This window comes from Morone saxatilis, unplaced genomic scaffold (genome assembly GCF_004916995.1).
Source record: "Morone saxatilis isolate NCDOM2014 unplaced genomic scaffold, NCSU_SB_2.0 Contig2, whole genome shotgun sequence".
NCBI classification, from domain to species: domain Eukaryota; kingdom Metazoa; phylum Chordata; class Actinopteri; family Moronidae; genus Morone; species Morone saxatilis.
The window spans coordinates 14,845,159-14,867,390 of NW_023339762.1; the positions used below are offsets into that span (position 1 = coordinate 14,845,159).

The window sequence follows — 22,232 nt, forward strand, 5'->3', positions numbered from 1 at the left end:
CAGCACTTTGAAATGAGACATGCTTGGGGCAGTGGGCTCACACACACTCATGCATACACACAGCATTGGGGAATAGCCAGTGAGGCTCTCGTGCCATTACGACAAATGTGAGTGACGGGGAAGAAAGTCACATCTAGCCAGCTGCCTGAAGGCTGCTACAGTATTTCCACAAGTCTATAGGCTCCTGGTCTCTTGGGGAGCTCTATTAATTGTGAGCAAAATGGTCCACCATTAGATCTAATGCTTTTAGAGACCAGAGGACATCTTACACAGCCACAAGGGCCAGATTCAAAAGCTTGCTGAAATAATGCCATCCTAGATTAGCCAAAATTGTACCCATGATTTTTAATCTTTTCTACAAAAACTGGGTTAAATCTGATCCTAGACTAAATCAATTTTCAGTAGATATTTTCTTTTAATTTAGTTTCAGTCTGGAGATCAGCTTTAGAAAGAAGGAAGAACATGGAATAAAAGTAAAAAAAGTGAAGATCAAAACATATTTTGAATAGCCATTAGTGAGCAGATCAGGTGGACTACAGATTTAATCTCGTCCTAGAAAGCAACCCACATGATGACAAGGCTTTGAAGACAGCTCTGCAGTCACCAAAAACCTCCATTTCTAACAACATCGTAGCCATTAGTTAATCAGACTAAATTTAGCCCCCTACGGAGACAAAAGAGGGGTAACAAGACGACTGGGATAAACCTAGGAATAGGTCAAGGGCATTTATTTAAAAAGCCTCCTTGAACACAGTTGGCACATTCAACAAAAATAACTAGTCCCATTTCCTTTCATCCTCCAAAGCCCAGGCAGATCAGAAAGCCTGGTGGGGGTCCAAGAGGGAAACATAAGGACCTATAGATTTACAGACCAGGGGGGTGTGACCACTCCTGTAGATTAATCCAAATCGGAATGGCTTTAAGACAACAGCAATTTGATCAACTCTGATCCGGCTTATCCACAGGCCGCCCAGATTTGTAGTTGTGCATAGTGAGCGAGAGGGGCACTAAACTATTCACTGCGGAGTCTTAATGCAATGCGAGGAGGTGACAATACATTATGTCTTTCTAAAGCCTAATAGGTTGTGTTAGGTTATGTCATGTTAAAGCCATGATAAAGAAAATTACCATGGCAACTGCCAAAATAAGGGTCACATACTGCTGAGCACAACACACAGCCTTGATATTCAGGCTTGATTAGCATGCTTTCATACAAGTCCAACTAAATTGCCATTTCCCTTACTGACCTCTATCACATCCATATTCTCAAACACATGCACTCTCCTGGTTAGGACAATGGTCACAGCCTCCTGAGTCCAGGAGCATAGGAAATTCGGCTCCTGCTCAGGGAGCCTGCACTGCTGACCTTCTGACAGCCAGGGCTGAGGAGAAAGCTACATTCATGAGCAGATCTGGGGGTCAAATCACTACACAAGCACTCCGAGGAGAGCTGACTGAAAATTAATTAAAAACGCTAGTGTGCTGTGAATGACAGGCCGCTTTTGTTGGTCGTCTGCATTGACGGAGGAGGCAGGACGGTCCCGTGTCCCTGGTGCTGGCGAGCCCCTGGTGGCCTCAGCCATTGTCTCGCTGCCAAGCTCTTGCCTTATCAGCGGCAGCATATCAATGAAGTCGCTGTCTTGTTTGTGCAAATGGTAATTACAACATCCAAATTTTTGTGCATTAAAACAATCACATCTTAGTCAAGAGTAAGGAGGGTTAGCGGAGAACGGTGGACATTTAAACAGACCTTTGGGAGATGTGCCGAGGTAAACAAAGAAATCTCATCTTTGTTTCCACCCGTGCATTCAATAAAATAAATAGACACACGATGGCTGTTACCGCACATATCCTCCAAATATACAGTTCAGATGACAATCCAACAATCTCATGGATAAATCTACAGTCTGTTGTCTTCCAACAGTGATATCGCAGAAAAGATTTAAAGCGCAAAAGCATTTAAGCAGGATGAAGCTCAGAGTTTAATGTGGTCCATCAATCCCATTCACACAGGGTTGCAGCCTCTACATCTGTCCTGTGAGACCATCAGAGTAGTTTAGTGGCATGTTGCAGTTTAAAGGTGCAACAGAAGAGTCATGTAACAAGGGACAAAATAGTCTCGCCAACTCTCAGTTTTAACTACCCAGGTTCCCTTTGGCCCACACTCATTAAATGCAGAATGCATTTGTCCTTGTAGCTTTTCACACACGCACACACACTCACACGTACACTGTTGTTCACAACTCACCACATTCAAAGGCAATGGCCATTAGGTGTAAATGGATGGTGTTCTGCCCAAGTCTCAGCTGAGCGCATGTTTCAGTAGCAAAGCAAATGCAAAGGCCAACTGATCCATTAAACTCCATCCAATAACAGAGGGCTCTGTCTCCATCACAAAAGATACTACTCTGGTAAAATAACACGGTTACGAGGCTCAGTCAAAATATCTGAACAGATAAAGGTAAAAACTGTTACACCACTGAATACATGATTCTTGAAATTAACAGAACACTTACAGTGTGTAGACTATAATCACAGAAGAACATTTTTGTTTTATTTTAGAGCCCAAACAAGTAGTTGATTAATCAATTACTCAATAGAAAAAAATTATCATTGATTTGATAGCTTTTGTGTGTCATGCTGATGCCAGTTCAGTATGTAAAGTGATCAATAATCAGGCTCCTCCCCCATTAAAAGAGTTCATATCACTTTGTTCAGATAATAGGAGGACAACTTATATTTCTGTTGACAAGACTGATAAGGTAAGAGGGGAGCAAAGGAACAGGATTAATGAATTATTTAGCAAGACACTAAATTGATCAGCCCCCGGTACCAAGGTGAACATTAACATATTAAGATGTACAAACAGAGCAGATTTTAGACATATTGTAGCACATCTGCATGGTTTCCATATGTGTGTAATTTGGCCAACTAGCAGTATATAATGTAGTATGCAATGGATATATAATATACAGCACTATATTCTATTCTACTTTAATAGTTTGCTCATGGATGCAACAGTTTAACAATATTAGGGAAAACAAGTCCATGTACCGCAGACTACTTTTAAATAGTTATTCTCAAAACAAACCACTTGTAGATCCGATAGCTGATGAGACCTGAGCAAAAAGAACTAATAACCAAGGGATTCATATGTTTTGGACAGCTACAATAAAAAACAGAGGCAGGAGAGTGCTCTGTTGTTGACTCCAGGGCAGGCTACAGGGTCAAAAGAGCTGTGGTAAGCTCTATAGGCGCAGTCAAGTGACTCAATTACCCATTTGGTCTTTGTGTTGACCCCTCAATTAGTGTGGAACTGTAACAATCTGCCCACCAAATACAGTCATTCATCACCAACTGCCCAAACCACCATCCTGCTTCTCCAAGCCACCTCACTGGAGAAGAGGGCAGGCAGAGGTCAAATTAAAGTCTGGCCTTTGTAACTACCCCCCTTAATATCCTCTGTTCAACAGGATAAGCTCTAGTAGGTCCACAGTCATTACAGATGCGGTGCAACAAGCCACTACGCATTAGGGTAACATGGAGGAGACATGACTGCATGACTCTAGGAGCACCACGGCATTTTGGAGGTTGAGAATTTAAGATTATTCACTCTCTGTTGGCAATATAAAGGCTTATATAGATTTGAGAATGTGAAGATAATCTGCAGGTTAATTTGCACCCTCCCTCTCAAAGGTAATGAACAATGTTTAAAAGGAGTACGGTAAGTAAGGGTAATGTAGGAGTAACTAAGAGAGCGACAGCACAGATATCCAGATAAGGCCTAAGCGGGTGTTAGGTGGGTAGCTGTTGCCCCACCAGCTCCTGCGATACTAGACCATTCAGAGAGGCTCTCAGCTCTTGGTTTCACTGTCATCGCTGGCCAGCAGAGCCACGCTCCTCTTACCCCTCTCCTGCTGTGGTTAGGGTTGCAGGCACAGTAAAAGCGAAGCGCTGATGATTTAATTATGATACTGGTTCATTCAGTCACAGAGGTTAGGTTTCCAGTCAAGGGTGAACTGATATGAGCTAAGTTTGGTTTAAGTTTACAGAAGCACATGTTGGATCCCAAGCAGATAACATTTAATCTCCCTGGAAGGCCAGCCAGAGGGTGTGGGGTCTTCGGGGGAAACGTCCCATCCTGGCGTCACACTCAGCACTGTGTAGCTAAGCCTGTCGCTCTGCTCTCAGAGGCCTAGTTTATTCATGATATATAACTATCCACTGTCTTGCTACCTGCAAGTGAATCGCCTCCATCTCCTGCACGGTAAAGTGAGTGAGGCACCTCACTCTCGGGGATTGAGTTTCTCAGAAAAATGCTTCACACGTTCCTGACAGACTGCTTTGATTAATGGCTGATGTCTGCACCTCACTGGTAACTATCATAATTGATAATCAACTCAACCCTGACAGCTACAGCGCTTACTTAACCTCTACCTTCATCTCATGTAAGATACAGCAATGTAACCAACCACTTAGTGGGTGCCTGTCTTTTGTTTCTCAGAGCAAATCCCTCCTCACACAACTGTTCAGTCTGTTATGACTCCAGGGTCCTCTCTTCACTTTTTAGTTTGATGGCTTGCTCTTCCTATAAACTACAATCAATACCTTTTAAGCAAAAATTGCATTTCTTAATTAAAGCAAGAGGGAGATATCAATCTGGAGCCATTATGAACCGGGCCTTATGGTGTCTGACATTTAGTTGTGATTACACCAGTGCCTGTATACTGTCATGGAAGTCATTAGACTGCTGTCATCTCAACATGTTTTCCTGGCCTCATTAACACTGCTTTCATATCGCAACGTGATTGGTACCTATAAGATAAAACTTTAATACCTTTGCTATTACTGAGGAGAGTTTTAAGCCATGCTCGGGGTGGGGCCACAGCGCCTAAAGGATGAATCCTACAGCCTTTTTCTCTTGCGCCATCATGACTAAGTATCAATGACATTCCCAACAGACTCAGCTGTATTGTACTGCTGTGTAACCTTAATTAGCAAAGTTTAGCATGTTAACATGTTAAAGTTTGATGGAGAACATGGTAAACACTTTGCTAAACATCACCATATCAGCATTGTCTATGTGTGCATGCTAGTATGTAGCCTCTCAGAGCCGAACAATATGTTTGTAGACCAAAATCAGCCCATTGCAAGTTGATGGGGGAAATTTCAGACTTGGACTTGGATCCAGGATGTCCAATTGGAGTAACAGATCCATGTTTCTCAAATGCCAAAACAATGCACATTGGTTTATAATACTATGAGACTTGATTTTAAAACTCACAAATTATTTTATCTTTTCTTTCGACAATCACAAAAATAAACGTTCACCTTACCAAGTAATTTCACAGAAATGTGCACCTGCATGTATCTGATGGGCCAACGTAGCGCCTTGCCAGATGGTGTTGCGTTGTAGCAAAAGTTGAGCCTGGTTCAACTTTTTTGCCAGACAATTCTGTGTAGTTTTGTCAGAGCAACTTGTGTTGGTACCGATAGACTGGCTTTATTCAACTGAATGAGAGGGCTGTGTTTTTTAGGCAAGGCTACTGTTGGTCTGATAATGGCCGTCTTGGTTCTTGATGGCTTACAGGAGCCATGTGAAACGGAACTGTAGTGAGCCTGACCCTTGAAACGTTGTCCCAGTCACCTGCATCTTATTTACATTCAAGTCTGGGCTGCAGTGAAAGACATCAACTATTCATTGAGCTTTCTAAAGCACCCATCAGATGACAGGTGTGACCCCAGTGAGAACAAGGGGCTGTGTTACAAATACTGATGTCCCAGCTCAACGGCAATAAGAACAGAATCTTATTTTAATTCAAACTTTCCTGCTTTATGTCACTCTTTTCATCTTTTCTCTTTTGTGGAGCCCTTTGAGGCATGCTTTGCAATATTGGGCTATAAATAAATAAAACCTGACTTGTCTTTAGTTGAAAGGAACACCATCTGCTGAGCATTTAAGACCATACACACTGTTCTGTTCAACATCACCTCCCGAAAAGCTGTTGTCTCACACAGCAGAGAACATACATCAAGAGCTTGACACAAGTGCAAGTGCCAGACTGGGAAATTATTTGTAAGTAGTACTGTGGTTCCTGAATGATTGAATTTACGTTAACATTGATAAAATGTTCAGTTGAAAGTAGCTTGTAAAATAAAGCAACATATTTCTTTCATCATCTAAGGTGCAGCCTGTAACACTACATATTCTTTTGCAGGCACTAGTGCTCCCTTAGCTGTTTTTTGTTGTTGTTTTAATTAAAAAGACAGATGGGTGAGTAAAAAAACAGGGTGTATTTGTGTGTATTCAAACTGTTCTCTTTCTTTGTGTAACTGCATGCGATCCCGCCTGACAGATACACAGAGAAAAGCCCAGTAGACCACATGGCAGAATTATTTTCTGGGAAAGCAATCTAATGTAATATCCCTCATGACCTGCTCCACACAAATAACCCAGGCGTAGCGGTCAGCCTGGTTGGGTTTTTACAGGAGCTGCTGCATGTACATGAGGTGGAGCACAAAACAAATTATAAAGCAGGTAAATGGCCACAAGGCTTGGCCTTGCATGCTATACTGAACACAGCATTGTACACTTGCTGCACGCAGAGGATACATCCCACACAACGTCTATGCTGTGGAGGCTGCTGGAAGCTAAATGATATTGCTGGCGTTAATAATCAATTCTGTGGGATTAGTTAAAAGTGGAAGACAAAACGCTAACAAATCAGGTGGCTTCTTCTAAAACAGAACCATAAAGATATAGAGCAGCAGAGCATATAGATTTTTCTCAGGGCTCAATTGTGTGAGAAGTTGTTGGGCTTGCATTATTGACTTTCTCAGTATGGTGGAACCATGGTAGTTAGGTGCCTTTCCTCAACTCTAATTATGGTGTCATAAACAGGAGAGACCATTAATGAAACCCACTCATGGCTTTAAAACCCGCAGATAGGATTTGGAGAGGAGAGAGGAGGGGGGCCGAGAGAGGTCTTAGAGTAGTCATGGTATCAATCACAGCAAACTACTCCTCTGTTGAGTAACGAGCATGAGAGCCGGTCAATAAGTCAGCCAAAGAGCCAACAGACTGTAATAGAGACACAGCAGAGGATGGGAGACAGAGGTATTTGACCTGAGACTGCTTGTCATTTTCACGAGGCTGCGGTCGTGCATCACAGAGGAGAAAAAGTCAGTGTGCCATGTGCTTGTCTGTAAAAATCAATATCATACAATAACACCGCCTGTCAGGTGTTTCCTACAACATCAAGATCAGAAAAAAGAATCTTAGAATTTTCTGTTCTTTAGTTTGCTTTTGCCTTGTAAAGTATGGACCTCACAACCTCTTCCTGTACGTCAACTTACTTACAGAAACGGGATGCAATTAACAAAGGAAATTTGCAAAGCTCAAACTGCATGATTGAAATGCCAAGGACGTATCTCCCCATCTCTAAATATCTGAGCACGAAAGCAGGTCAGCTCAAGTTCAGCTGCTACGAGAGAGGTGGAAGATCAATAAAACATTTTACTGTACAATAAAACCATAATACCAGAGAGAAGAAGCTGATGGACAATCTAATGACAAATTTGTTTGGTTAGAGTTGTTTTATCTGATTTTGATAAAAGCTGCCAGTAGAGAATTTGAAAAACAAGGCCTATACTGGCCTTATGGGAGGAGAAGAATACTTTGAAGTAGCTCAGACATAAAGTCCCTTTAATTTCTTTTACATCACTACAAACTGTTACAGGTATCACCAAAAAAAAGTTTGTTTATTTAGGATTAATATTCTAATTGGTCTCCAGCTATATATATGTATATATTTAACTAGTAACTTCTTCCTTCAAAACAAAACCATTAATGGGAGCATTTTCACATTCAAATTCCATCTATAATGGACACTGACTCTTGCCTCTACCAGGTATGATATCTGCTGTTTTTGACTCTTCCAGCCCCTTTCAGTCCCAATTTCACTTCTTGTGAATCGTTTGTGGTGGAAAAAAGGAGGATTGAGAAGATTTCTCGGGCGGATTATTTCCATGTTCCTCAGCCCCGCAGCCACATGTCAGCTATCTTGTTGTCCACAATGGCTGAGGTTTCAGTTTCTGGTTCATACAACTCTGGTTAACAGGAAAAGTCTGTTTTATAGGAAAAGTCTCTCTTGGCAGTTGACAAAAAACATTAAAAAAATGGCAGTTATGAAAGTATATTGTCTTTTTCACATAGGAAGAAAGATAATACGGGCACCAATATAATATGGCCATTTTCCACCTCAGATGGCTACGTTTGCAAAACTTTTTACTGACCAAGTGACAAAATGCCAAAGTTCTATACTTCAAGTATCGCTTTGTTAATTGTCGAAATCTGACAAAAATGTAAAGAATTCCTACGGCAACAGCTTGGAAAGTTGTCCATTTCCATTGTAAACCATCTAAACATATTTAGCGGATAGAGATCTGACAATAACTAAAGCCAAATTTTATTCCAAAGAAGACAGTACAGTCTGAGTCTGTATAACTTAACCATGTAATTATTCATGACCAGCACTGTAAATTTGACTTTTGGTGTGCCTGTCGATAAACAACAAACACAGTAGTTGTTATATGATAGTACATTCAATGTGCCATGTTTGCATTATTATGCAGTCAAAACATTTCCAATACAGAAACTACAAAAGAGGAGCCATGCAGTAAATATTAATATAACGGTCTGACCTTAGTTAATTGGCATTCTTTCGGCCAATATTGGGGTACATTCAAACCAATTTTGTTCCTCTTCCAGCTGTAATTTGTAATTATTGTAGATTCAAAAGAGTCATAAGGATAGGCTTCATTATGTAAAGATAGAAATAAGTAATTACCTATGAAAAAGTCATCACATGGAACTTTATTTACTGTAGTAACATTACTCTAGTATTTCTACTTTTACTCGCGTAAAATGTTAAGTACCTCCTCCACCGATGGTGTGACATGTAACACGTCTACATGCATTTACAATATGATGGCCGCAGTAAAGCCATTTTGATTTTCTAGAGTGAGAGGCAATAAAATGTAATTACAACATGTTTTACTATTGACTTCAAGACGGTGTCGCAACAGCCAAAGCAATTTCATGCTCCCTGTAAAAAACAGTATCCAACAAGAAGGAAAGGCAGAGTCATGGTTGAGTGGCAGAGGAGAGAGAGCGAGGCATTGATAGCCCTCCATGGGCTAACCATAGACCAGACCAGACACACGCAATGTACACCTAAACTAGACAAATCTATTTCAGACACATATTAGATAAATATTTATATACCATAAACTGTATCAATAAATCCCTTGGGGAGGGGAAGCTATTCCGCAACATGTCAATAACTGATTTCACCAGCAGATAATCATTTTTCTCTCAATGGCGGAGCTTGATATGACGTCGATACATGCTGTCAGAGTTCATTTTGGTTGTAGCAGTTAGAAAGAGCATCACTGAGGGGATATGGCACCATCCTATTCAAGTTCATTGATTGGGGAGCGGTATTTTAGTAGGGGGAGAGGAGCCGGCTGTCATGTCTTATGTCTTATGTTGTGTGCTGTATTAAGCTGCAGGGAGACTATGGGCTGTGTGGAAGGTCTGCAGCTCTATTTGACCTCAGTGTTACAGGGGACACAGGGGAGTCAGGCCTTTTAATTGTCTCATTGAGACTTGGCTGCATACAAGTAGCCAGGATACATAGGAGGGGGAGAGCAGAAGAGGGTTCACAGGTCTGAAATGGCTCTTGCACAACAGCACTCTGATACGATGAACATATACAATCAGTCAGGATAAAGATCTCACCCTTGGCGGCATGAAAGGGGGAAGTGAGCAGCTCTCAGGAAAAATCAATAAGAAACCGCTCATTTTGGAGGGACATGTGTGTCACAGTCAATAGGAGTTAATAGGCTGGGTTGTTCAGTGAAGACAGGCGGCTTGGGAGAGCAGCCCACTCTGACAGCTTAATACATACTGAATGGCAAGCTGGTTGCATGTAACAGTCACTATGGACACATCTAGTGTGGAATGGAACCTGATGGGCACAGGCAAAAGTTAATTATAGAATAGAGCTGAAGGTCTTACACACAGAAGTACAGAATTACCCATCCAGTAATCAGAACAGACACATGCAGCTGACCCATAGTATAGACATAAACACTGCACATGTTTATACTCTATTATTAACAATGAATGTAATATACACTGTGGAAGAAAGTTTGTTTAAAGCTGCCGTTCTGATTGATGTTTTCTGAGCATGACCTGCACCATACTGTGTGGATGACTGGGGTGACTCTACATGAACAATTCAGTGTAGGTCCTTGTGTTTGGGTGCACACATGGGGGGGAACAAAGGCGACAGATAACGGCTGAATACTAACTTGAGGGCTCCTCCACAGCATCGTGTGCCGATCCCTTCCCTGCTCTAATTAATCAGTGTTGTACCAACAGGCTCATCGCAGGTTAATTGGCTAAGAGGATGGTTGAGGGAGCTTACAAACAGAAGCACATTTTTTCCCAGCGTTTGTAGCGTTCAGAAACAACTGAACAAGATCCAGATTAGCCAAACACAGGGAAAGGGATAATAATAACTTCATTAATTGGGGTCTGCAGGTCACACTGTTTGGCTCCATAAAGAAGGATTCTCCTCTTAATTAGTGCCCATTAAGACCTAATTTAGATTATTATCATCTCTTAATTTTTATCCAGCTAATTAATAATTAATTACAATTTCAGTATACAGTAGATAAATTATCTGCTTCAGTTTTATTTTACAAATGACAGGAAAACTGCAAGTCATGGATTGATTCAGAAACATTAAGTAGCTATTACTGTTCTGTTCCTGGTAAATAATCTCTGTGAGAATAATCAACACAAGAATAAATACCATTTGGGATTAAATATTATGAAATATCAAACTCAGTTTTATCCTTTCAGTAATGGTTAGAACTCAGACAGGGAAGGAAAGGCAAAACAGTCATACTGTACTGAGAAAGAGTGAGAAGAGAAGTAAAAGGGTCTTGGCTCCAATTGACATTTCAATAAGTGGAACAGAGCGTTAGCAATCCATTCCCAACTTTTCTGAAACAATTATTGAGATGGTACCTCGAGGCGATGTATGTTCCTGGTCCCCGGAGTCCTGCTGGCTGAAACAGTAATTGACTAAATTGTAGAACACATCGGGGCCATTTACAAATTTGCCAAAAATGAATCGTTTAAAATGAAATGAGGGTGACTCTCAAATTAGCAAGGAGTATGATTGAGATGTGGCTCTGGGAATTAAGAAACATGATTTAGAGCTCTGCAGAAAGGAGCATCTGTGAATAGTCCAGTGTTACTCACCACCCTGCTCTGACTCGTATTTAAATATCACTGTGGTTTAACAGATGTTCAGTAAAACACGACAATTCATATTTAAATGTTTGACAATTCATATTTAAATGTTTGACAATTCATATTTAAATGTTTGACAATTCATAATTAAATGTTCAATAGTGTAAAATAATGGATAGATACAGCATATATATGTATGTATAGATAGATAGATAGATAGACCAAAATGTATACTTGTGACATAAAATGTGTGACTGACGAGACAATAAAGTCAAAAGCAAGACAAATAACAGGAACTGCTGAGCTGTAACAGAAACAGAAAACTTTAAAGAAATGTTAACATTCAACCACACAGTACACTGTATTGTAAGAGAAAGTGACTTCAGGCTTGAGTGGAGTAATATGAGCTCATGAAACAGTTCCTTAGCTAAAAATAATAATTTTCTGAGAGCAGTGTGATAAATCATGTGACTCAAATCTCATTGGTTTAAAGATATTGTTTTTCAAGGTGTTTGGGGAAGTGATCTTAGCTACATTTTACAAGGTGTACTCATTTCTGAAAAACACCGGAAAATTACTGTGACTGTTAAGGGCCTGACAGTTTTGATTGATTGTTGTGCAGACACTGTGTTGATTGTTGCCTGTTGTGCCATTCCTGTGGCTCCCAGCAGCCACTGCTTTCATCTCACCCCGGCTAAACTCTTCCAACCAGTGATGAGTAATTACTAAGTTCATTAGCTACGCTAGTGGCCTAGAGATTTATTAAAACAAGATTTGTCATCAACTCTCTCTACTGCTTTTGAATATTCTGACTACATTTCGCAATCAAGCAAGAAATTATCTCCTTATCTGTCTAATATATATGTTTTACAGGTGAAACAGACAAGATAATGCATTTGGGGAAATGGGAAGACAAAGGTTAAACTGAAAATGCTCTGATACAGTGTCCAGTGTCAGAGGTCCTTGATGATCCTCAATGTTGCCTGGGAAATGTGTGATAATTATTTTTTTGTATTTACTCTTGTCACACAAAGACCATTGCAAATATATCAGGTCACCAAATAAACTGCCCTATAAACTCTTTGTTATTAAGACTAACTAATTTTTTAATTTGTAAATTACTATAAACCACGAGATGCATCCAAATGTGTTACTCAAGATCTAAGTTTAATATATACAGAACATGTTATTGTGTTTAGGTCAGTTTCTCTCGTCTAATAATTAGAAGGACTTTAACAATCCATTATTCTTAACTGTTGACTATTTCTTCTTTTTCAAATAATCATTTAGTCTATGAGAAGTTAAAACAAGTTCTGAGAGCTCAAAGTAGTCTTATAATGTCTGGTTTTGTTTAAACAATAGCAGATATTCCATTTTAAATTATGTAAAAGCAACAAATTCTTACATTTAAGAAGATGGAACCAGCATATATTTGGCTTTTTTTTTGTTGATATTTGGTTGTTCCCAAATATTTGTTTCTATCAATCGACTAATCAATTAATAATCAATTAATCAGTTGTTTCAGCTCTAATAAAAATTGTCATTGATAATGAGACGTTCAAATTCTTTCACCAGCTGTAGCCTGCTGGACAAAACTCAAGATTTATGGTTTGTGTGACTTTCGAGCATTTCTGAGAAAAACCCAAATTAAACCTTTAACAATTTGATGCTGATATTTTTTTCACATAAAAATGAAAACTATTTTATTCTTCTGTATTATTTTTCATTTTGATAAATACCATGGAATTCAAGTTCAAGTATTTTTTCCCATTAGGATAAGGGGTTGGAGGGGTCCAGAATTCTACCGCAAGAAAAGCAAATAACACCTCAAAGACAGCTAAAGACAAAATTATACAAACTGTCCCTCAACATGAGCCCTTTCCACCATGGTGTGAGATGAAAGAGCCACGAGCTATCTTAGTGCAATGTCCAAGTAATTTTTCTTCGATAGGAAAATTGTTACTTATTGATCTGCACTTTGTAAAGCCTTCCAGCAATGCTCCAATCACCACAGCTGTCAAAATCATGGAAATACACTCTGTTCCTTTGTGATTTGATGGCACACCGATTCCCATTACTGGCACATTTCCAATGTTAATTACCTTCAACATAACATCATCTTCCTCGAAAGAGTCTCGTACAGACCACTAGTGTCCCACCAGAGGACAGCGGGAGGTAAGAGTGATAGAGCGAGTGTGAAGATATCGTGCTTTGCCTGTCTAGAGCTTGTGTTGAATCTGTGCACCACTGAGTCTGGCCATTAGGCAGCATGATGGGCTTTTCTTTTCCAGACCATTTCCCATGGTCAAAATAGCATAAAAACACCATTTTGGTTCAATAGCAAAGACTTCAACTGAATAATCACAAGGGTGAAACTGTAACTATTACAGAGGCACCTCTGGGATAACCATACATAACAGGGGTGTCAAAAACACTGTAGGTTTTCTGGAGGGCAAAGTGTTTAAAGTGTATGCTGTTGGCTCTTGCTCCAACATCTGCTTTTAATTACTCAATTAGCGCAATCATTTAGTCTCCTTGACATTCATCCAAATGGCAAATCATAGCCGGAAGTTGTTTTGTTTAAACAGAGCGTTAAGAAGAGTCATGAAAAATGCATACACGATAATGTATATGGATACTTAACTAATTGAACCAATTAAAGGGAGGGAACTGGTTTGAGTGAGAACAGCGCCGACATCGCCCTCCGGGAAGCAGCTTTGACACTTCTGATCTACAGCCTCCCCTCTCCCTATTCACAGACCGGGGCCTGAGGTCATATTTCAGCAGACAAAAGGTTTTTGACTTCAGTCATACAGCAACAATGAACAAAATATTTAAAAGCCATGTAGATTGAAGGATGTATTGAGCATCAGACAAGCCATTATAGTACAAAGCACATCCAGATAAAGAAAATTATGTTATTTAGAAGACTGAATCTGTGCTCAAAAGCATTTGCATAAATTTTAAACACATATACAAATGACATGTTGTCTCTATGAAAGTCAGTGTCAGGTCCCAAAACTGTGACATGCACATTAAAGTATAACACTTTCTTTGTTTGCACCTTTAGGATCTTTGTTTGTGCTTAAAGTATCATAATGAGACTTCTCTTTCAGACATGAATATATATATGTATATTTCAGCACAGACATACCAACAGATCAACCTGAGGGTTAAATGAATATCTGATCAGTTTAAGACGTGCTAGCTTACCTCCTCCCAAAGTTAAACCAATGCAATCCCCCCCACCACAAAAAAAAGAATGATTGTACCCCTGCGGTGGTGATTTCCTGCATGCTATGGATGCATAAATAAACATAGGCATAAATACACAGAGGACACTGACTGGGACTAGCTGGCCAAGTGGGGCAGCTGTTATTAAAAGGGCTATTTATCACTGTCACCCCTCTCAGGTTCCATCCCTCTCTGCCCTCAGGCGATGTCACTAGGCCGCACAGGAACAATGTGGCTCATCCAACCAAACCTATCCCCTCTATCATATGCACACAAACACATGCAAACACACACACACACACACACACACACACACGCTTATGGTCACCCGTACATAAAGTAAACATGTATAGCTTTACCTGCTTGCATATACGTCGTGTGCATAAAGTGGAATCGACTTCTCGTTTGATGACTTGGCTGAAACAAACACAAAAACAAGAACCCCGCTCCTTTCGATTTCCGTCAAATATCTACAACACAGCTACACTGCACACACCGTTCATTTTCCGCTCTGTTACTTTATTGATTGTGGCCACAATTATCCACTTTTCTGAAGCACTGCATTAAGTGAATCCCCCCTTTGTTGGACAATAAGTACAGAAGGTTGGCTAAGTCATGCTATTCCTCAGCCTAAGGGGACAGTCTACTTCTCCCACACCCTCATCATCATTAGCAAGCCCAGATAAAAACACACCTCAATTAGTCCACCTCTGCTGGGGGAGCCACATCAAGTAAAGCAGACGCTTCCAACTGACCCATGCCATAACTTCACTTACAGCAGCTCACGCTATGTCCAGACTGAGGGCCAGAGATTACGTTATTGAACAATCACACATTGCTTAAAGGTGTCAGCATTCGAAGGCAGCCTTTAATTAAATTAAATCCCTAAATTGTCAGTCTGTGTCATAAAAAAAATATACAAAACACCCTCAGGACAGTATATACAACGCACAATCAGCATGTTATACTGTAGATATGCAGTCAGCAAGCCTCTAAAGGACTCTTTAGAGCAAACCTCTAACCTCTTGCTACTAGAGTTTTACTTTCACATGGCTTTAAATACATAATATGCACACCGAAGTTACATTAGAAAATAGATACATTAATGAATATTTGCCATAACATCTACGGTACATTATATCAGGGCTGCAACTGACAGTTATTTTCATTATTGATTAACCGAAAGATTATTTTTTCAATTAATTAACAAACAGTGAAATAACTTCCCAGAGCTCTAGGTGACCTCTGCCTTGAAATGCCTTGTTTTGTCTGAACAAAAGTCCAAAACCTAAAAGTTTATTATCATATATGACAAAGAAGAGCAGCAAATCTTTCAATTTGAGAAGCTGGAAGGTAGCATTTTCGTACAAGTTTTGTTTAATAAACGATGACGAAATGATTAATCACTTATCAAAAGTTGCAGATTATTTTTCTGCTTTACATTATATAGTTTAATTGGGATTTCTCGTCTACATCTCCTGAGCAGCAACCAGCGTGTTAATTCAGAACTCCCTCCTTTGCTTTAATCTAAGTACTAGTGGTCTATACCACCTATAAACCTCTCACACGCAGCAATCCACTCACGATTAATGAAGTGCTTACTTAACCAATTTAAACCCTTAATTCCTATTAATTCAACATAATAGCCACCCTCTCTGCCAGAATTAACAACACCCTAGCAGAAACTTACAAGTCTCTGCAGACTAGAAAGAGTCAAGCCAGCAAATTCCATATTCTTTGATAAATATGTAACAGTATGTATATCACTGTTAAAATGCATAACCCTCGTGTAAGACCCCTATCAAGTCTGCTTTACACCTGTATTACATTTCTCCCTCAATCAGCAGCTTTTCTGAGACACCGGCCTCCCACGAGGAGCAGAAACCATTACAAGGGACTGCAGCTCATTTGCAGAAAGATTGGAGATCATGCTGCATCAAAAAGTATGTGAAGCATTTCTGAGAACAAAATTGATTTATTCCATTTCTATGTTTGTATGCAGCATCAGTATCAGTGTATTTAATGTAAATCCCCAGTCTCGCATTGAGTCGCTGTGCGGGTTGCTGCTTATTGTGCAAGTAAGAAGCAGGGCAATCAAATAGCACAAGGGGCTAGTTCTGGTGCAAAATGAAGGTACATGCAGTATTTTGTATACTGATATTTTGCCTCGAACAGAATGATAAAACATATATGCAATGTAACAAATTATATCAATCAAACAAAACAATACATTATGCCCTTTTTCAGATCCACTGATGCCGCTTGTTTAAGCTACAAAGACATTAGGCTGTTCGTTGTGAAATAAAAAGGCATAAGCAAATAAATAAATATTTCTGAATATTTCAATTTTGACTTAGGAAAAACAGATCAAGCAGAGCCTGTGGCTAGAGGAGCCTGACTGCATGCTGGTGGGGGGTAAAAGACAGCCTGGGGGGTGTGGAGGGCGTCTGTTTTTTAATGAGCTGAAACTTTAAATACTGCATAATATATAATAAAAATGGATAGTTCATTTAACTCTCCCGATAAGTCGTGGAAAAACTATTAAAATCCATTACTCTCTTAATGTCAACAGTGTAAGCATTAAGTATGAATGAAGTGAACATGATACCACATCATCGACAAGAAAAACAAAACAATAATCAACTTCAACGAAAAGAAGAACAGGATTTAGGCATAAAGTTAAGTGCATAAGCTTAAGGGCATAAGCTAAACACAGTAAAAGCAATGACAATGCTATATCAAACTATATAAATTTGGATCCACTCAAAGAATAGAACAATTTATTATTAGTTTATTATAGATTAGAATATGAGGAACCTTAATCAAATTGTCCAGAATTTGTATTTACTGCTACTTTGTCCTAATGTCAGCTGGGAGTGGTCTTGAACCAGAAAAGCCAATAAGATGACTGACAGACATTTCAGCCACCCACTGACAGTAACTTTGGCAACACTGATTGGCACAGCAGGCATAGAGTTTTGATACTCCCCCTTCCCCCTACGCACACACACACACACACACACACACATATATACAACGTGTCATAAAGATAAAGAACGAAGGGGGGATGTAAAGAAAAGAATTATGGTGCTCCTTGTCATCCCTTGGGTGAAGAAATACACCATAATAGATTTTTAATGGCTTCAGTAGAATATACCCCCTCCAAAAGAAAAAGAAAACATAGCGATTCATGTGTCAACGACCAGAGGTCAGCAATTATTAACTACTGAAAAAAATAAATCTTTTAACATTAACAAAACAAACTTTTCGATATGTCTCACTCTGCTTAAGTATTGCTCTTTCAGAGCTGATCAAAGTGTGCATATGTCTGCAGCTGGAGATGAAAAGTAATGAGCTTTATGTTTCAGTTGTCACATTATAATTCAAAAAGTGCCATTTTACAGTGAACAGTGTGACAATGTTGGCTGACACCTCTGCATTAAGATGTAATTTCAGTGTGATCCTTAAAGTGATCTGAGTGATGGCTCTGGTACCCCCGCTGCTCGTGGAGCAAGCACAGAGACGGTGCTGGTGGCCGATCCAGAGGCTTAATAATGATAACCTCGCCAGTATTAGCTGCAGGGGTTGTTCACACAATAATTGTTTCTGCCAAGCCATATATCTATATGACAGAGAAAAAACTGGTGTGACTTTCCTGCTAAATAATTGATTTAAGAATCAGCTGCAGCAACTATTTCAAGGAGATGAACATGGTTTGTACTATTTTTTTAATATATTTTTTTTTGCACTAAAGAAACTGAGAACTTATTAGCTAATTAGAAGATAATTACAAGTCTCTGCAAGTTGATTAGCAATTTCACTGTTGAACATTAACAATTTACGCCAACACTACACTCAATTTCAGCACTTGTTTTGCTTTACTTACCTAAATTCTAAACAGTACAAGTATTTAAAGATTTCACCTTGACAAAACTTATTACCAGCTTCAGCATGCAATTAAACTTGCCAAACAGGCATTAATTCTTTGTTCATTACCACATTAGATGTGTGTTGGGTAATTTAGACACATCAATACAGGACAAGACTACCACGGCTATTAAAAGGCATCAATCGTGCACCAAATGCTGATATATTTTGTTAATTTACAGCAGCTTATTTGCCGATACCTTAGACCTGCACTGGCGGTGACAGAAGTTCCATGTGTAATGCTAAGCCTCTGCCCCAGCTGGACGGGGTGCCCTCCCCTGCAGTTTAGAGTGACTCAAAGGTGAAGCCCTGAAAATGAATACAATGTACTCACATGCTCCACAGTTTAGATTTCACTGACTCGCATCATCCTGTAATAGCCGCACACAAAGCTGCAGTCAGTTGCAACCCCATGAAATTGTGTCTGGCTGTACGGTGGTATCAATGCAGCTCATGGGTCAAAGGGTCAATGAGTAATTAAGACATGGTTGCCTGAGCATTCCCCATGCACACTTTCAGTCCTGATGAAAGGTTGGAAATTAAAGGAGGAGGATTTACGTGTATCCTGATACTATGGATCAGATTTCCATAAGTGTGTCTAAATGTTCCGTGTTCAAAGCAATTAGTATGATTAACAGATAGTGTGGTGTCATCGTGCTGTTTAGGAGGATTTTACACCTGAATTCTGCATCAGGTTTAGACATTTTGGCTACATTACTTAAAATAAAAACATATGTAACACAGTATACTTTGAAATGTGGTTGAGGGGTTGTGTATATTACTGTACATCCAGAGATGTTAAATATCTGTTTAGTAACGAGTGTGCTTGCTTCAGCAAAGCAAAACAAGGTATCCTTTCTTTTTTGGGGGGGGAAAGAAGTGATGCTGGTGCCAGAATAAGTGTTGGTGAGGCCTACAAATGATCATCGAAAGACCATGAGGAAGCAACATTCAACTTTTGGAAAATCAGGACACTCATGAAGAGGCTGTACATCATGAACAGCACATAGGCGGATACTGTTGCCTTCAAGTGCAAAGAAGGTCAAAAGGTGCATTGATTTACATGTACAACAAGAAATTACTCGTTCGCTTTCATTGTTGCTAAAAATGAAGAGGCCAAGGCCGGAAAATTGAGGTCGCTGATAAATGCTATTAGTAGGAGATGCTGAGGGGTGAAGAAATCAATATGGCAGTTTGTCAACCTGCCTCTCAGAGGGAGCAGACTCTGCAGCAGAGGTAAGTGTGCCCTGTCAGCAAAGCACATTATCAGAAATCAAAGGCCAGAAAAGGCCTCAAGGTAGGGATGTAAATGTATCTTTACAAAGGCCACACTTTGGTAATTAAAACCTATTTTATCAGACCTGTCTTGTCCCTGGTTTTTCTCTAACACTATTGACTATCTGTTGCATGGAGACTGATCACTAATTTACCTTTAAATAAATGAGCCAAGGTTATTTAAATTCCTGCATTTGTCACACAAAATGAAGCAAAAGACATGGCGGTATTAATAAATTATGCCACTCGGCATCACTTACATGAATTATTTATGATCTTTAAGGCTTGAAGGAAATGTTGTCCATCTTATTTACCCCCCACACCGTTTCAAGACCAACACAGGTGTTAATACCTTGTGGCATTAAAAAAACAACAAACATAAAAACTGTTATTACTGTGTCGTTTCATACACTTTAATATTTACTGCAAAAATAAACTTTTACAGTGACTATGAAGACACTGAAGACTGATACAATGTTCACAAACACCGCTTCGAAGACATCCAGGAAAAGGCGTAGTGTCAAATTGTCTATTCTTCGAGAAATCCTAAACTTTTCATTAATCTTTCATGGAAATGTAGCTTTCTGAATAAACACAGTCAGTATTGTATGTCAGTGTAATAACATGCATAACTGACTCCTCCACTGCAACTTTTAAATCTTGAATAATTAAACACCTAAAATGAACTTGTGCAGTCAGACAAAAGGGAGCACTAATGACACAAGATGGCACTTTGGTCGATAGGTCCACCAGAACAACACCTCGGGAACGGTTGTAAATACAGCAGCTTTTGGAAGAGTTTCTTGAAAACACAATCAAAAATGTCTTTAGTTTGTGGTTTAGTACTGCGCGCCTTCGTCTTCTTTATAGGCAAAATATACAGTGACGGGTCCCACACTCGTCTGCACTGTTTCTGCAGCTCCCACCACCATCCAGCAACCGATGCCATAGGCCAAACAAGGGATGCCTGCAATAAGAGGACACAGTGAATATGTGGAGTCCTTCAAAATAAAATACAATAATGATCATATAGGAAGAAGATGGAGCAGTGAATGTATTTACTGACCCAGATTAATAACTTTCAACATGGTGAAAAACTTGTCCTCAAAGTCCAGGTTCTGTGGAGGCGCTTTGCTGCAGTGATATTTTATGAAGGGGAAGCAGCCTGTTCTCAGTATCTGGTAGTTTGCTCCCTGCACCCTCCAGTTAAAGTTGGACAGTCCAAACTGGTCGTTGTGGACGGAGCTGTAGCGGACACAGTATGAGGTCCACGGAGGTAGTTGACGCTGCAGCAGGTGGCAGGTCAACACTTCGGAGGCAGCTGGCCGCGGGCCTGTGCTGCCAAATGTTCTCGGAAACAGGACGACCTTTAGGAAGATGCTGTGTATCTTCCGCAAAACCTCCTTCATGACTTATGCTTTAAAATAAATAACAAAATAAAACTTCACCTCTGCTGCTGTTCGTATTTTATCATCTGGACTGCATGCAAATTACTTATTGACTTATTCTACTTATTCTCAGATAGTGCTCTTTTATTGCACAGGTAAGATAAACCTTAAATAGACATTTGAAATCAGCTCATGTGCAACAGTAAAACATGCTGCAAGTCCTTTAACGCAGTGCAGGAAGCAGGACGATGCCGCTGCACACAAGAAGATTTATATTTATTATTATTATTATTATTCTGCTTCAAATAGTCCTCTACACGTCCGGACACATGCTGAACACATACATTTGTCTTAACCTGAGAAAAATGCAGCACTGTGAATGCTTACGTGCCGGAGTGTTTTTGGTCTGACCTGGTACTCCTGCTAAAGTCCTCCGGTCGGAAACACAGCGCTGCGCAGTTGTTCCTCCTCAACAGAATTAGCGACTACAAACCATTATAGACAGTATATATACAAACTGATACCTTGGTTTTAATTTATATGTGCTTACCTGTTAGTAGTGTATGTTATATATATGAGTCCTGTGTGAAGTGAACTTTGCACTATACTCACACTAGACCACACTATAAAACAACAAAGGTTAAATTGAAATCTTTTATCATTTATCATTTTAAGAAATACTCACAAGTCACTTCAGTGTGTGTGAATGTAATGAATGTAAATATTACTCTGTTCCACACAGAGATTTCCATCTGCGGTTTATATTTGCCTTATTCATCAAGACATGTATGATACCATAACAACTGCTACAAATAACCCCATTTAGACCTTTACCACCACTGATGTCAGTGGTAAAAAGTGTTTTTATTGAGCTCCTGACCACATGAACACCACCAGCATCCTCCTTCAAGTGCAGACTATGTGCTCTCAAAGACACTGCAGCATCTGTTCAAATATTTTCAATCAACAGTTCATTGGTCTGTTATAGATCAGCACCATGGACAGCAGTCCACAAACCACCACAACTGCCAGATTTAATACTGAATGTGGGCCCCTAAAAGCAAATGTTAAGTGTAAAA

The 22,232-nt window shown here is 39.7% G+C and overlaps 1 protein-coding gene across 2 annotated transcripts; it reads right to left on the reverse strand.

The window, feature by feature from the left end:
• Positions 1-20,151: 20,151 nt before the first annotated feature.
• On the reverse strand, positions 20,152-21,618 carry cunh15orf61 (chromosome unknown C15orf61 homolog). 2 transcript variants are annotated; one of them, XM_035665109.1, is made up of 3 exons: positions 21,565-21,618; positions 20,832-21,182; positions 20,152-20,732 (listed from the first exon to the last, which is right to left on the reverse strand). In XM_035665109.1, the coding sequence occupies exons 2-3, from the start codon at positions 21,172-21,174 to the stop codon at positions 20,605-20,607; spliced, it is 471 nt and encodes a 156-aa protein (XP_035521002.1). In that variant the 5' UTR covers positions 21,175-21,182; positions 21,565-21,618; the 3' UTR covers positions 20,152-20,604. The 2 variants fall into 2 exon arrangements, with proteins under 2 accessions (XP_035521002.1, XP_035521004.1); XM_035665111.1 differs by having other exon boundaries at positions 21,541-21,588.
• Positions 21,619-22,232: the final 614 nt, after the last annotated feature.

Excerpts from the sequence above, each read along its gene's own strand:
- cunh15orf61 (XM_035665109.1), bottom strand. The coding sequence starts at position 21,174 with ATGAAGGAGGTTTTGCGGAAGATACACAGCATCTTCCTAAAGGTCGTC. Across the intron at positions 20,733-20,831 it reads GTTGAAAGTTATTAATCTGG|GCATCCCTTGTTTGGCCTAT; the intron begins GTCAGTAAATAC and ends CTCTTATTGCAG.